This window comes from Peromyscus eremicus, chromosome 5, assembly GCF_949786415.1.
Source record: "Peromyscus eremicus chromosome 5, PerEre_H2_v1, whole genome shotgun sequence".
Lineage (NCBI taxonomy): Eukaryota > Metazoa > Chordata > Mammalia > Rodentia > Cricetidae > Peromyscus > Peromyscus eremicus.
In genome coordinates this window covers 8,420,837-8,434,528 of record NC_081420.1, presented here as the reverse complement: position 1 = coordinate 8,434,528, position 13,692 = coordinate 8,420,837, and the positions used below count along the sequence as shown (strand labels likewise).

Genomic DNA, 13,692 nt, shown 5'->3' with positions numbered 1-13,692 from the left:
GGGTTTCTCTGTGTAGCTTTGTGCCTTTCCTGGAACTCACTTGGTAGCCCAGGCTGGCCTCGAACTCACAGAGATCCGCCTGGCTCTGCCTCCCGAGTGCTGGGATTAAAGGCGTGCGCCACCACCTTCTAGGAGTCTTTTAAGGTGATAGTGCCAGTGTTTCATATATGAGTAAGTCTTCAAATCCAGACTTCTCATTTTCACAGTTAGTGTTTGAATATTTGACTGGGGAAACTATTCAGTTCTTTTTGTGCAGATGCAGGCACGGTGTACTGTCTGTGGCTCTCAGAGTGAAGTGCTCCTGGGAAGCAGCTGTGTGGCCTCTGCAGCACAGGGGTCACTTGATTCCCTTTATCCTGGGATTTGCTGTTGGAAACTGTTCTGTTCCAGGGTTTTTCTGAGGCTTAAGTATGGTGTTGAACTCTGATTTTCTTTCTTTCTTTCTTTTTCTTTTTTTTTTTTTTAAAGATTTATTTATTTATTATGTATACAGAAGAGGGTGCCAGATGTCATTACAGATGGTTGTGAGCCACCATGTGGGTGCTGGGAATTGAACTCAGGACCTCTGGAAGAGCAGTCGGTGCTCTTAACCTCTGAGCCATCTCTCCAGCCCGAACTCTGATTTTCTTGTAACACATTCTTAAGAGTCTATTTGCCCTTTACCTTGGTTTCTGCCATTACTAAGTTTTTGAAATACAATTTTCAGACTTCCATAAAGACAAACAAATTTGACTGAGACAAGCCGTCCTGCAGAGGTCAACTTTAGCGTTTTAAAGTGTCTTCTAAAGGGTTTTCGGGTTAGGCTTTGACATATTTATCTTTTCAGCTGTCATCATGACTCCAACTCGAGAACTGGCTTTACAAATCACTAAGGAATGTAAGAAGTTTTCGAAGACCTTGGGACTCAGAGTGGTCTGTGTGTATGGAGGGACAGGAATCAGCGAGCAGGTAGTTAGAATAAAGTACTCAGCCTTTCTGTGTCTTTCAGATTGAATGTTCCAGTGAGTTAAGTAATTCTTTCATTTTAGTGTTTGGATGTAGGTGATCGCCTTTAAAATCTTCAAGGGTATTTGGTGTGAAATAATTATAAGAATGAATTAGGTGCTTGTGGTGTGCCTGTATTCTTAGCATTAAGAAAACTGAGGAAGAAAGATTGCTGGCTTGAGGCCTTAGAACTACACAGAAAGACCCTGTCTTTAGAAGAAGGGTGGTGTGTTTGTGTGTGTGTGTGTGTGTGTGTGTGTGTGAGAGAGAGAGAGAGAGAGAGAGAGAGAAAGAGAGAGAGCGAGAGAGCGAGAGAGCGAGAGAGAGAGAGAGCTGTAATCCCAGAACTCAGCAGAGGCAGGAGGATCACTGCAAGTTTGAAACTGGCTTTGTATACATAGCAAGTTCCAGGCCAGCCAGATATATGTGGCAAGACCCTTTCTTTATATCTCTGGCTCCTAAGAATGAATGATGCAGGAAGCATATGTTCTGTAGAGACTAGGCATAACATGGCTGTAGTTAATGTCGTTATATGTTTAAATCTTGTTAACAGAGTAGATCTTGAACATTCTTTCCACAAAAGACAAAAATGGAGTACTCTGTGATAAAACACGTAAATACGTAACTTGTGTTAATCATTTTGCCGACTGTGTATATCAGAATACATCATTTGTGTTTCTAAAACCTATTCTTTTTGGTATGTGCTGAGGATTATTGAACCAAGGGCCCCATGAATGCTAGATGGGGAATTCTGTTACCACTGAGCTACAGTCCTCTGGCTCCTAATACATACATTTCATTGTTGTTAATTATTTCTCAGAAAACCTGGGTGAATATCAGAAAACAAAAAAAAAGTGTCTGATACAGAATTTTGAAGTCTGTGTGTGTGTGTGTGTGTGTGTGTGTGTGTGTGTGTGTGTGTGTGTGTGTGGCGGGGTGTGTGTGGCGAGGGGGGGGAGTTAAGACAGGGTTTCTTTGTGTAGCCTTGGCTATTAGCTCTGTAGACCAGGCTAGCTTTGAACTCACGTAGATCTATCTGCCTCTGCCTCTGAAGTGCTGGGTTAAAGGTGTGCACCACCACCACCAGGCTTGAAGTGGTTCTTAGCATTGGCATGCCCTCCTGCTTTTTCATTTTATAAGTGAAGAGTTACGCAGAATGATTAAATAAATTGACCACTTAGACTAATTAGAGCTGGAGTTTGACTTGGGACGTGGTCCTGTGATTCCCAGACCAGCAGTTACTGCCTCTGACCCATGCTAGATTCTTTAGAAGGTGCTAACTAATGTTATGTGTTAGTGCAAGACTTTCATCTTCATTCATAAGATTTAAGCAAACTTTTACTGTCTTTGATTTAGCATTTTCTCAAGAGAGGGTGTCTCTATTATGTAGCCCTGGCTGTCCTAGAAGTCGATCTATAGCCCAGGCTGGTCTTGAATTCAGAGATCTCTCTGACTGCCTCCTGAGTGCTGGGGTTAAAGGTGTGCATCACCAAGCTTAGCAAGAAAACTTATTTCAGAAATAGTGTTGTAAGAACATGCCTTGGGAGTGTTTCACTTTTTTGCTATTTTAAATACTTGAACTGTTCATTTTTGCCATTTTATTTGACTATACAGCCTATAATAAGAAATACATTTATAAAAAATTTTTTTTTCTTTTGATTTTTTTTTTTGAGACAGGTTTTCTCTGTGTAGCTCTGGCTGTCTTGGAACTCACTCTGTAGACCAGGCTGGCATCGAACTCACAGAGATCTGCCTGCCTCTGCCTCCCAAGTGCTGGGACTAAAGGTGTGTGCCACCACTGCCTAGCTATAAAACAAATTGTGTGTATTTGTTTGTGACAGGATCTCAGGTTGCCCAGGATGACCTTGATTTCCTGACCTTTCTCTTCCTGTCTTCCAAGTGTTGCTCTTGTATGCCTGTGCCAGCACATCTGGCAGGAAACAGTTTTGAAAGCATTGATAACAGGAACATCCTAGAGCCTTTGCAGTGAGAGTGAGGTGGGCCTCTGCCACATGCACTTCAAGTTCCCACCAGACGGGCAGGTGGGTGATGCTGCCAGGCTCACCTGAGCTTTGAGATCAGACACGCATCTCAGCTCTCTCATAGAAGACACAGGGAACACAATACCACCACAGTCAACAGAGGAGTCTGTGGGTGACTGTGTGCTCTCTGTCAGTTCAGCCTTGCTTCTACAGGAAAGCAACTAGTATACCTTTTTTTTTTTCTTGTTTTTTTTTTCAGTTTATTTTTTTAAAATCACATTGTGTGTGTGTGTGTTTGAGCTTGCTTGTGTATGTTAGTCCATGTGCACATACCACAGCACATGTGATATAGTCAGAAGACAATGTGTAGAAGTCAGTTTTCTCCTTTTACCATGTGGGATCTAGGCATTGACTTAAGTTGTCAGACTGGCAGCAAGCACCTTTACCACAGCGCATAGTGCTAGCCCTATACTATACTTTCTTCAATACTTAAAACACATAGGAAACAGTATGTCATGTGGAATATTTGCCACAGAAGAACTCACTCTTGCTGGTACCTTTAAATATAGGAGATGACTTTCAGGCCAGCATTGCAGAGGCGTAGTTGCTTTAGGGTTGGAGAGATGGCTCAGTGGTTAAGAGCACTGTCTGCTCTTCTAGAGGACTTGGATTTGATCCCAGTGACTCCAGAGTGACTCACAACCATCTATAACTCCAGTTCCAGGAAGAGCCAGTGCCCTCTCTGGCCTCTGCAGGCATTGTGTGTATGTGGTGCATAGACGTGTGTGCAGGTAAAACACCCAGATACATAAAACAGAGGGTGAAAGGGAAGAGAATGACCTAGTGCATGCGTACAGTATAACCTGGTGCACACACATGTTTGTTTAGAGCTTAGGCAAAGGTTACCATGTCCAGTGTGCTTTCATTGTGTGTTCTGTTTGTAAAGCTGCTGGCTGTAGCTTAGAACACTGATGTCATGGTTTCCTAAATTTGGAAAGCATTGATGTTTGTGTTAGAATATGTATTTTATTGCTTATTCTGACCTTCCTTTCTTGGTTTTTGAGCAATAGTTGCAAACTAAAATTTGTGAAATTCTTTGGTTTCATTAACTTTCTGACCCTGGTTGTCATCCTGCTGCTCCCTGCCCTTCAGTGCTTAGCAGCCCAAGGGTTACATGCCAGCCTCCAGTCTTCTATTCAGACTGTCTTACCTGCTAGAGCCACGAGTGGGCCAGATGCTGTTTTCACATCTGTTCAGGAGCTAGTGATGATATACTATAAAATCTCACCCTGTTTCATTAGATTGCTGAGCTGAAAAGAGGTGCTGAAATTATTGTCTGCACACCTGGTCGGATGATTGACATGTTAGCCGCTAACAGTGGTAAGTCACAGGCGTATTTATTGTTTTCTTTCCTTTTTGAACTTGACATGTTGTTATTAAAGCAGACATGAGAAACCAACAAAGGGTTTCTATGTTTCTTCTTAAAGCTGTAATATCTTAAAATGTGAATTGTAACAGTTGTAATTGTTGAAAGTATTAATACGTTTTTTGGCAGTTCAATTTCTTTTCACAACTAACTCCATAGGACCTTATTAGCATTTAACTTGACTTTTTTTTTTTGGGGGGGGGGGAGGCTTATCTTTGCTTTTAAAAAGGTGGCATCATAGTCTTTTTATTATAAAATTCTCAACGGGAGCTAGTATTTTATAATAGACAAATTAAGTTATTGCAGCTTCAAGAAATGTGTCTTTTGTAAATACTGCATGCTTTTAGCTCAGATGTTATGCTTTGTTAAAATATTCCCTATCAAAACTGATACTAAACTGTTGACATTATTTAACTTCTGTGGAGAAAGGCCCTTGAGGATTTATAGACCTGGCCTTCCGAGACGTTAACCGTCAAAGGTAGGTGACTTAATGCTGTTTCCAACCTTGCGAGACTTGGCAGCTGGAGATGTTAGCGTGAACACTCTGTTTAGTTTTTGAAGAAAGGGCTTTTTAGAGATTTCCATCACAGCAGTCAGACTGTATGTAACTGAGTGTTAGAATCCAAGAAGTGCATGTTTGTCCTAGGGTTCCGCCTGAAACTTGGGGAAACCTGATTCTCCGCGAGGTTGTTTGAGACCTTGCGCTTGGGTAGCCGGTGAAGGTTTGGGGATGAATGCTGACTCTATAATTCCTTATTTTTTCTCACTGTTGTATAAATTAAACCTCCTGAAAACCATCTCGATTAATTTTACCTTTTTCCTTTATTTGTCTTTTTCATTATCTTTTAATAACTATTTTATACATATTTTTGCCAGGTGGTTGGTTCTGCAGTTGATAGCAATGCTTACTGATCTTTGAGAAAGGATTTTCTGTATTTTTAGTTTCTAACTGGTTAAGAAGCCAGGGCTATTTCTTTAAATCAGTGGCAGCAATTAATAATTTAGTGTGTATCTTTGTGCAGAAAAGTATATTTATATGTAATGCATTTATTATTTAAAGTTTGTGTAATATACTGTTACCCAGTGATTTTGAGCAGTTTATTAGCGGTTTACCATGCCCGTCTAAGGCGTTTGCTTCTAACTCTATGGTAGTAGCTGTAAAGTGAGAGGGGTTTTCTGCCTCTGAGGTAGTTAGCACTGGAACTGCTTTCCACACATACGCTGTAATCTCTAATATGTTTTTTTCTAGGTGATGCTGTCAGATAATGGCTGATGTGGCTCGATGCTTCATCTCAGTCTTAGTTTTATGATGTGTTTTGGAGAGGGCTGTTTTCTGAATTTTACAGGTTCTTCAGGCCCTATGATGGTATGCAAGAGACGAGTTTGACAAAATAAAGGGCCTCATATACCCACTGTCAGAAAGTACTTGCCACTAGATTAAGACTTTTTGACCAAAGTTTCTTTTCACTGTTTAAAGAAACCTAACCTACCCCTCTGCTTAAGTCAGGCATTTTAGTTCCCTTTATGGTTTTTTAAAAGTTCTTGGTTGTCATCATGAATTGTGACTGGTAGTTAGTTTTCTTTTTGTCTTTCTTTTCCTCTCTCTTTAGGTCGGGTCACAAACCTTCGAAGAGTGACTTATGTAGTTTTAGATGAAGCGGACAGAATGTTTGACATGGGTTTCGAACCACAGGTAATAACTGAATTTCTTTGTAATTTTAAAGGTTTATTCTACTTTTAATTGTGTGTATGGTGTGTGTCCATGTGGTTTGTGCACATGAATGCAGGTACCTGCAGAAGCTAGAAGTATCAGATCGTCCTGGAGCTGGAAATAAGTGATTGTGAGCTGTTCCGTGTGGGTGCTGAGTAGGTACCTGGAACTGGACTTGGGTCCTCTCTAAGAGCCATCTCTCCAGCCCCTTATTAAGGTTCTTAAGTTTTTGGAATATAAAGAGGATTTTGTAATTGTTGTGAGAATGAAATGTTTGTATGGTCTTGAAATTCATACTCTGTATTGCCTGGTATTAACAGTGTGTTGGCAACATGGGGAACTGAAGTAAATATTTATGTTTCAGATTAAATTCTTAAAACTTGCGAGGTTTTTGTTTTGATATTCCTCAACAATCTCAAAGTGCCATTGGGCAGGCTGGATGTAGAGTACTGATGATAAGAGTACTAAAATCTTCTGGTATTTTGGCTGAACACGGTGGTGCATGCCTATAATCCCAGCACTTGGGAGGCAGACGCAGGAGGATTTCTGAGTTTGAGGCCAGTTGGATCTGCATAGTGAATTCCAGGTCAGCCAGGGCTGTGTAGAGACCCTGTCTCAAAAGCAGAGCCAGGCAAAGCAGTGTAAGTTGTGAGTGGTGCTCTCAGGATGCATATGCTTCTAGGGTGCATAGTGAAATCCTGTCTCAGCAAAGAGATGGAGTGGCTATGGGAAGGTATAGCAGAAGCATAGTGGTTAGCTTTTTCCTCTAGTTCCATATCCTCCAAAGAGACATTGCCTGCCATATAGTACCATTGTATTTAGATTTAGAAACTGAATTATTATTATTATTATTATTATTATTATTTTAAGATTCACTTATTATGTATACAGTGTTCTGCCTGCGTGTATGACTGTAGGCCAGGAGAGGGCACCAGATCTCATTATAGATGGTCGTGAGTTGGTTGCTGGGAATTGAACTCAGGACCTCTGAAAGAATAGTCAGTGCTCTTAACCACTGAGCCGTCTCTCCAGCCCTATTTTTTTGTTTTTTTTGAGACAGGGATTCACTGTGTAGCCTTGATTATCCTGAAACGTGCTCTATAGACAAGGCTGGCCTCGAACTCACAGAGATTTGCCTGCCTCTACCTCCCCCCCCCCCCCCCATTAAAGGTGTGTGCCATCAACATCTGGCTAGAAACTGAATTCTAAATGAGATATGAGTAGGTGGTCCTAAAAAAACAGGACTGTGGAATACTTAAACCATCTGACAAAACAGTTAAAGAAATGCAGACTAGTTAACTTGGAGCAGAGCACTTACTGTCATAGTCTTATGGTCTTGTTGACTAGAACTGGAACCAAATGGGAAGCCAAAGGGAAATTGAACTGAATTTAACACGAGGAAGGGCTGAATAAGCTTTGTTTCAAGGTAAAACTGGTTGCTTTGTCAGTGAGGGGCAGAATTGAGTAGTGTTTTTTTCTCCCCAATATTTATATATTTATTTTGTAAATGGGTATATGTGTGTATGGAGAGGGGATGTCCCACAGCACAGTTGTGAAAGTCAGGTGACAACTTTGGGGTCAGTTCTTTACTTCCATGATGTGGAACCCAGGAATTGAACTCAGGCAGTCAGGATTGTTGACAAGTTCCTTAATCTACTGAGCCAATGTTATTTTTTTCTTTTCCTGTTTTAAAAATTATTACTAAAACCCGTTTGGGAGGAAAATTAGAGGGAGTGATGCTTTTTGTGAACTTTATTGGTTAAAAATACACACAGTAAATAGGTCTTCGGTGCCATGGGTACTATTTGGATATTGATCAGTCACTGTGACTAATACAACTTGAGGAAGGGAGAGTTTATATTTTGGCCTCTATGATGGCTCTGTTTGGATAGGAGTCAGAAGGCAATAGTGTGCTTCTAGGCAGAAGTCTATACTAAGAAGATCATGAAAATTGAGAATTAAAGCACATCACTGAATGTACGTCTTTCACTTAACTAAGTTGTTTAATGACATAGATGTTAGGTGTGGACTCTCCTTTTCCATGTATTTACACAAATTGCCTTAAACTTAAAACTTCTAGGGTAAAGAATGAGCTTTTAGGGATGGGGATATAGTGTGGTCAGTAAAATGCTTGCAAGAACCTGAGCTTAGTTCCCAGAATGCACACGTAACACGAAGTCAGGTCGGGTGACGCACTTTGAACCCCGATTCTCGGCAGTGGAGACAGAATAGATCCCTGGGGCTCACTGGCAAGCCACAGTGCCTACTTGGTGAGTTCTAAACTAGTGAGAGACCCTGTCTCAAGGGGAAGGAGAAAGGCAAGCCGTGCTGGGTGTGACAGTCGAGATTGTCCTCTGACTTCCACGCATGTATTCTCTCGGACGTGAACACTTGTACATTCTCTCTCTCTCTCTTACACACATACATACATTCACACAGACACACTTTCTCTCTTTCACTCACATACACATAAAATGAGTTTTTGCTGTGGAGGATAAAATGAAGCTTTAAGCTCATAGATTGCCGATTGCTTAGTTTGCGTCTTTCATAAAACTTACTGCTTTTAGTTTTATTGAAGAAAAATGTATTTATTAACAGACATATTTCTCAGTGCTGGAAGAGATTTGAGCATTTAGAATGAATCAGCAGACTTGAGGGCAGCAGGCATTATCAAACCTGAGGAGTGGAAGGCAAAGGGGCAAAGACTTGAGGGAAGAGAGGAGAGTGTCAGGAAAGGGATGGTCCGAGGATTCAGCCTCCTTAAAGGACGTGCTTGTCCTCTCTAGCCCTGTCTGGCTGGGCTTTGATCATGTGAAATTAGATGAAGGTTCTGAAGTTCACTGTTTTTCTTTTTCTTTTTTATGTTTTCAAGACAGGGTTTCTCTGTGTGGCCATGGCTGTCATTTTACTTTCTTTTTAAATTACATTGATTTTTACTTATTTACTGTATAGTGTGTGTACATGGGAGCATGCGAGTGTCGTGGTTCGTGGATGTGGATGTTAGAGGACAACTTGTGGAGATGGTTCTTCCCTCCTACCATGTGGGTCCTGGGAATCGGGTTCAGATTGTCTGACTTGGTGCCTTTATTGGCTAAGTCATCTTGCCAGCCCCATTTTTCCTTTCTTTTCTTTTTTCCACTAGGTAGACCAGGCTGGCTTCAAGCTCACAAGAGATCTGCCTGCCTCTGCCTCCAGAGTGCTGGGATTAAGGGTGTGCTAGGATGAGACCATAAATATACTTGTCAGTTATACAGTCATTTTTAAGTATCCTGCTGTCTTACTGAGAGATTGTTGTAATTTGAGTGACATATCCTTGCTTCCTCCCTCTCTCCTCATTTCCTTCCTGCCTTCCCTCCCGTGTAGTTGTAGTACACATGTATGTGTGTGCAGACATGTCTGGAAATTAGAGGATGCTATTGGCTATTCTTCAGGAGCGGTACATCTTGTTTGATGCAAGGCCTGTTGTGGGGACCCAGGGTTGCTGATTAGGCTGTACTGGCTGCTGGCCAGTAAGCTTTAGAGACCTGCCTTTCTCTTCCTGCCCCGGGCTGGGTTTACAAGTGCATGCTTTCTATCTGGGTGCTAGGCTCGGGAATCAGGTCTTCATGTTTATCTCAGCATGTACTTTACACTTGCCGCCCCAGCTCAGCCCACCTGCCTTTTTTTTTTTTTTTCCGAGACAGGGTTTCTCCGTGTAGCTTTGGAGCCTGTCCTGGATCTCACTCTGTAGACCAGGTTGGCCTCAAACTCACAGAGATCCGCCTGGCTCTGCCTCCCGGGTGCTGGGATTAAAGGCGCGTGCCACCACCGCCCAGCTCGGCCTGCCCTTTCTTGACAAAGTGAAACTGAGAGCTGCAAATTCAGGTATACAATAAGTTCAGATTTTTTAAGATAATGAATTAAAGTAACTGAAATAGCTCTCCAGAGTTCCTTCTGCCTGATTTAAATACTGTAAGTTTTTGGAGACTCACTGTATTTATGTATGTGCATATATTGTTTTCTCAGGTTATGCGCATTGTGGATAATGTTCGTCCTGACCGACAGACAGTTATGTTTTCAGCTACTTTCCCTAGAGCTATGGAGGCTTTGGCCCGAAGGATCCTGAGCAAGCCCATTGAAGTTCAGGTTGGAGGCAGGAGTGTGGTTTGCTCAGATGTGGAACAACAAGTGGTAGGTACCGTTTTCAGGAAATGGTCAGTTTTCCTGGTGTTTAGGCAGTGTGTGTGCAATCCTTTCTGTATCATAGTTGTGAGATAGGTAGATAACTTCTGAAGTTAAATATTAGGCATCAGTTATAACCTTCGGTCTGTTGCCAGGTCCACGGAACTGACTTAACAAATCTCTTTTTGGTTCTTCTACCAGAATTGAGGGCTCACAGAAATGTTGTACATCTTTGTCTTTGGTTAATAGGATTTGAGGTTGAGGGCAGAAAGAGCTGACCAGTCACCATGGTTACAGGTCCATCAGTTAAAAATCCACATTTGCCTAGCCATTTTATTATTTTCTATTCATTCACTACAGATTAAACAAACATTTTTGTTTTAGGACACATATGTGTTTTTTACATTAACTTGCTACAATGTGTTTTCAGATTGTGATTGAAGAAGAAAAGAAATTCTTGAAATTACTTGAGCTTTTAGGCCATTATCAGGAGTCAGGATCTGTCATTATATTTGTGGATAAGCAGGAACATGCTGATGGTCTTCTGAAGGACTTGATGAGAGCATCTTACCCTTGCATGTCTCTTCACGGAGGTAATGTGCTTAATTTACCCACGGGTATGTCTTTAAGTATTTAGCTTGCCAAGAACTGTCTTGTGCTCTGAGTAATATTTGCTTTGTTGTCTGTAATGTAGATAGAAGAAATCTTACAGGTGTTTGACAAAACTTCACCTTTATGTAGTGCAGGCTGCTATCTATGGCTCTTCACGTGATTGCCTTGAGATAGTGCCTCTCACTGTACCAGCTAGGTTTTCTGGCCGTTGGGCTGTCTGAATCCACCTGTCTCCATGATCCAGTACCAGGGTTATAGGTATACTCTTTACATGGGCATTAGAGTCTTGAACTTGGGCAAGCACTGTTTCCCACTGAAGCGTCTCCCTGCCTCCTTGTACCTAGAACTTTTTCATGATCCCAAATGGAAACTGTACCTGTTAAGCAATTATTCTCTATATCTCCCTTCCATCTGTCCATTATAACTAATATACTTCCATACTATCTTACGTCTTTATGAATTTCTTATTCTTTGTACTATATATTGTGAAATAATACATTTTATATCCCTTTGTGTTTGGTCTGGTTCACTCAGTCATGATGATTTTATGATTCATATTTTAACATGTATTAGATTTTCTTCTAAACGCTGGATAATATACCCTTTTGTGTATATTTACTCTCTCCCCTTGATTGACTTGTTGGTAGAGACCTGGGGTGATTCTGTAATTGACTGTTGTGTGTGCTGTGAATACGACATGTGGATATCTTAACAGCTTTCAGTTCCTTGGAGTAACGGAGTTGGTAGAGTCCTAGAACTCGTTCGTACCTTAAGGTTTTTGAAAAATCATCAAATAGATCTCTTTCTTTTTTTAAGATTTATTTATTTATTATGTATACAGTGTTCTGTCTGCATGTATGCACAGATCTCATTACAGATGGTTGTGAGCTACCATGTGGTTGCTGGGAATTGAACTCAGGACCTCTGAGCCATCTCTCCAGCACCAAATCTGTTTTTTATTTCTGCATTTAGAATTTTCTTAGTGGAAATGTTTTTCTGTTTATCTCTTAATTTATCTGTTTATCTCTTTAATTGCAGGTATTGATCAATATGACAGGGACAGCATCATAAATGACTTTAAAAATGGAACCTGCAAACTCCTCGTGGCCACATCTGTTGCTGCTCGAGGTCTAGATGTGAAACATCTAATTCTTGTAGTAAATTACAGCTGCCCCAACCATTATGAGGATTATGTGCACAGAGCTGGACGGACTGGAAGGGCAGGTAACAAAGTAAGTCTTCACAGTCATGTCTTTATTAAAGCACAGGTGTTTGGTTTCCGGAGTCAATAGCAGAGGTTATGACGATATTTTGAAAATCTTTAGGTAACAGAACATAATTGGATGTTGTTAATCACATATGTGTATGTCTCTATATTGAGGTTTTTTTGTTTGTTTGTTTGTTTGTTTTTTTTCCCCCGAGACAGGGTTTCTCTGTGTAGTTTTGGTGCCTGTCCTGGATCTCGCTCTGTAGACCAAGCTGGCCTCAAACTCACAGAGATCTGCCTGGCTCTGCCTTCCAAGTGCTGGGATTAAAGGTGTGCGCCACCACTGCCTGGCAATGTCTATATATTGTTAAAATTACTGGTTATGGGGCAGGAGAGATGGTGCTTTGGTTAAAAACACTGGCTCTTTTTTGCAGAGAATCTGTATGTATTTTGTTGTTAGAAATATTAATAGTTACATATTTGTTTTTTGTCAGCCTTAGATGTTGTATCATGGTATAACAGTACCAACAATTGCTTATGTTCCTGCTAAACTGACCGTATACTGGGCAGTGTTCTAAGTTCTTTACATCTGTCATTTCGTCCTCAGGATCCCAGTGAAATAGATAGGAGTTCATTTTATAGTGGAGAACCATTGAGGAACATACAACCTGTATCTTAGGCCTTGTAGCAGTAGTGCCTCCTTAACTGAGGCATTCTGAGGCATCTGGACACTTGTCCTATAAAAGATTAAAGAGTGGGACTGGAGAGATGGCTCAGTGGTTAAGAACACTTGCTCCTTTTTTCTTTTTTTTTTTTTTTTTTAATTTCCTTTTTTTTATTTTTAAGACAGGGTTTCTCTGTGTAGTTTTGGTGCCTGTCCTGAATCTCGCTCTGTACACCAGGCTGGCCTCAAACTCACGGAGATCCTCCTGGCTCTGCCTCCCGAGTGCTGGGATTAAAGGTGTGCGCCACTACTGCCCGGCTCACTTGCTCCTCTTATGGAAAGCCCAGATTGGGTTTCCAGCACCTACATGGTGGCTCACAACTACCTGTATAATCAACTTCCAGGGGACCTTGGGCCCTCTGTCCTCCATGGGTTCCTGCATGCATGTGGTACACAGGCATACCTCAAATACACATACACATGAAATAAATAAATTAATAATTTTTTTAAAGGTTAAGGAGTAGCAAATATGTTTAGTCGCCACAAATACTCTCTCATCACCCCCTGTTTCTCTTTGCGCATGTGTGTTTATAACTGTATAAAACAGGAATTTTAGCTCATGGGAAGCATAGCAGCAGAGCCTGGACAGCAGGTGTGACTTTAGATATTCCTGAAATTAGGTCAGAATGTCTGTGAAAATGATAACCTGATGGTTTGTTCTCTTCCCTGCCCGTCTTCCTCTTGCCTGGACTGAAGAGTTGCTGGGGCATCTGAGCGCTCCACTTTCCAGACTTCCAGGAAGATGATACAACTGATTTCATTTTTGCAAAATAGTTTCAGAAGTACATAATTATGTAAAGGACATTTGTATACACAATCAAATACAAACACACACTTTGGATCTTAAAAACATGAGTAGAGCGTGAAGGTGCATTTCTCTGATAC

The 13,692-nt window shown here is 41.2% G+C and overlaps 1 protein-coding gene across 1 annotated transcript in view; it reads left to right on the top strand.

Moving 5' to 3' along the window:
• The window catches only part of Ddx46 (DEAD-box helicase 46), a 50,296-nt gene that overhangs the window by 23,085 nt on the left and 13,519 nt on the right, over positions 1 to 13,692 (top strand). The window contains exons 11-16 of the mRNA XM_059262839.1: positions 827 to 948; positions 4,268 to 4,346; positions 6,003 to 6,085; positions 10,109 to 10,273; positions 10,695 to 10,857; positions 11,915 to 12,108. Coding sequence (XP_059118822.1) covers positions 827 to 948; positions 4,268 to 4,346; positions 6,003 to 6,085; positions 10,109 to 10,273; positions 10,695 to 10,857; positions 11,915 to 12,108 — 806 coding nt within the window. The remainder of the gene's footprint in view (positions 1 to 826; positions 949 to 4,267; positions 4,347 to 6,002; positions 6,086 to 10,108; positions 10,274 to 10,694; positions 10,858 to 11,914; positions 12,109 to 13,692) is intronic.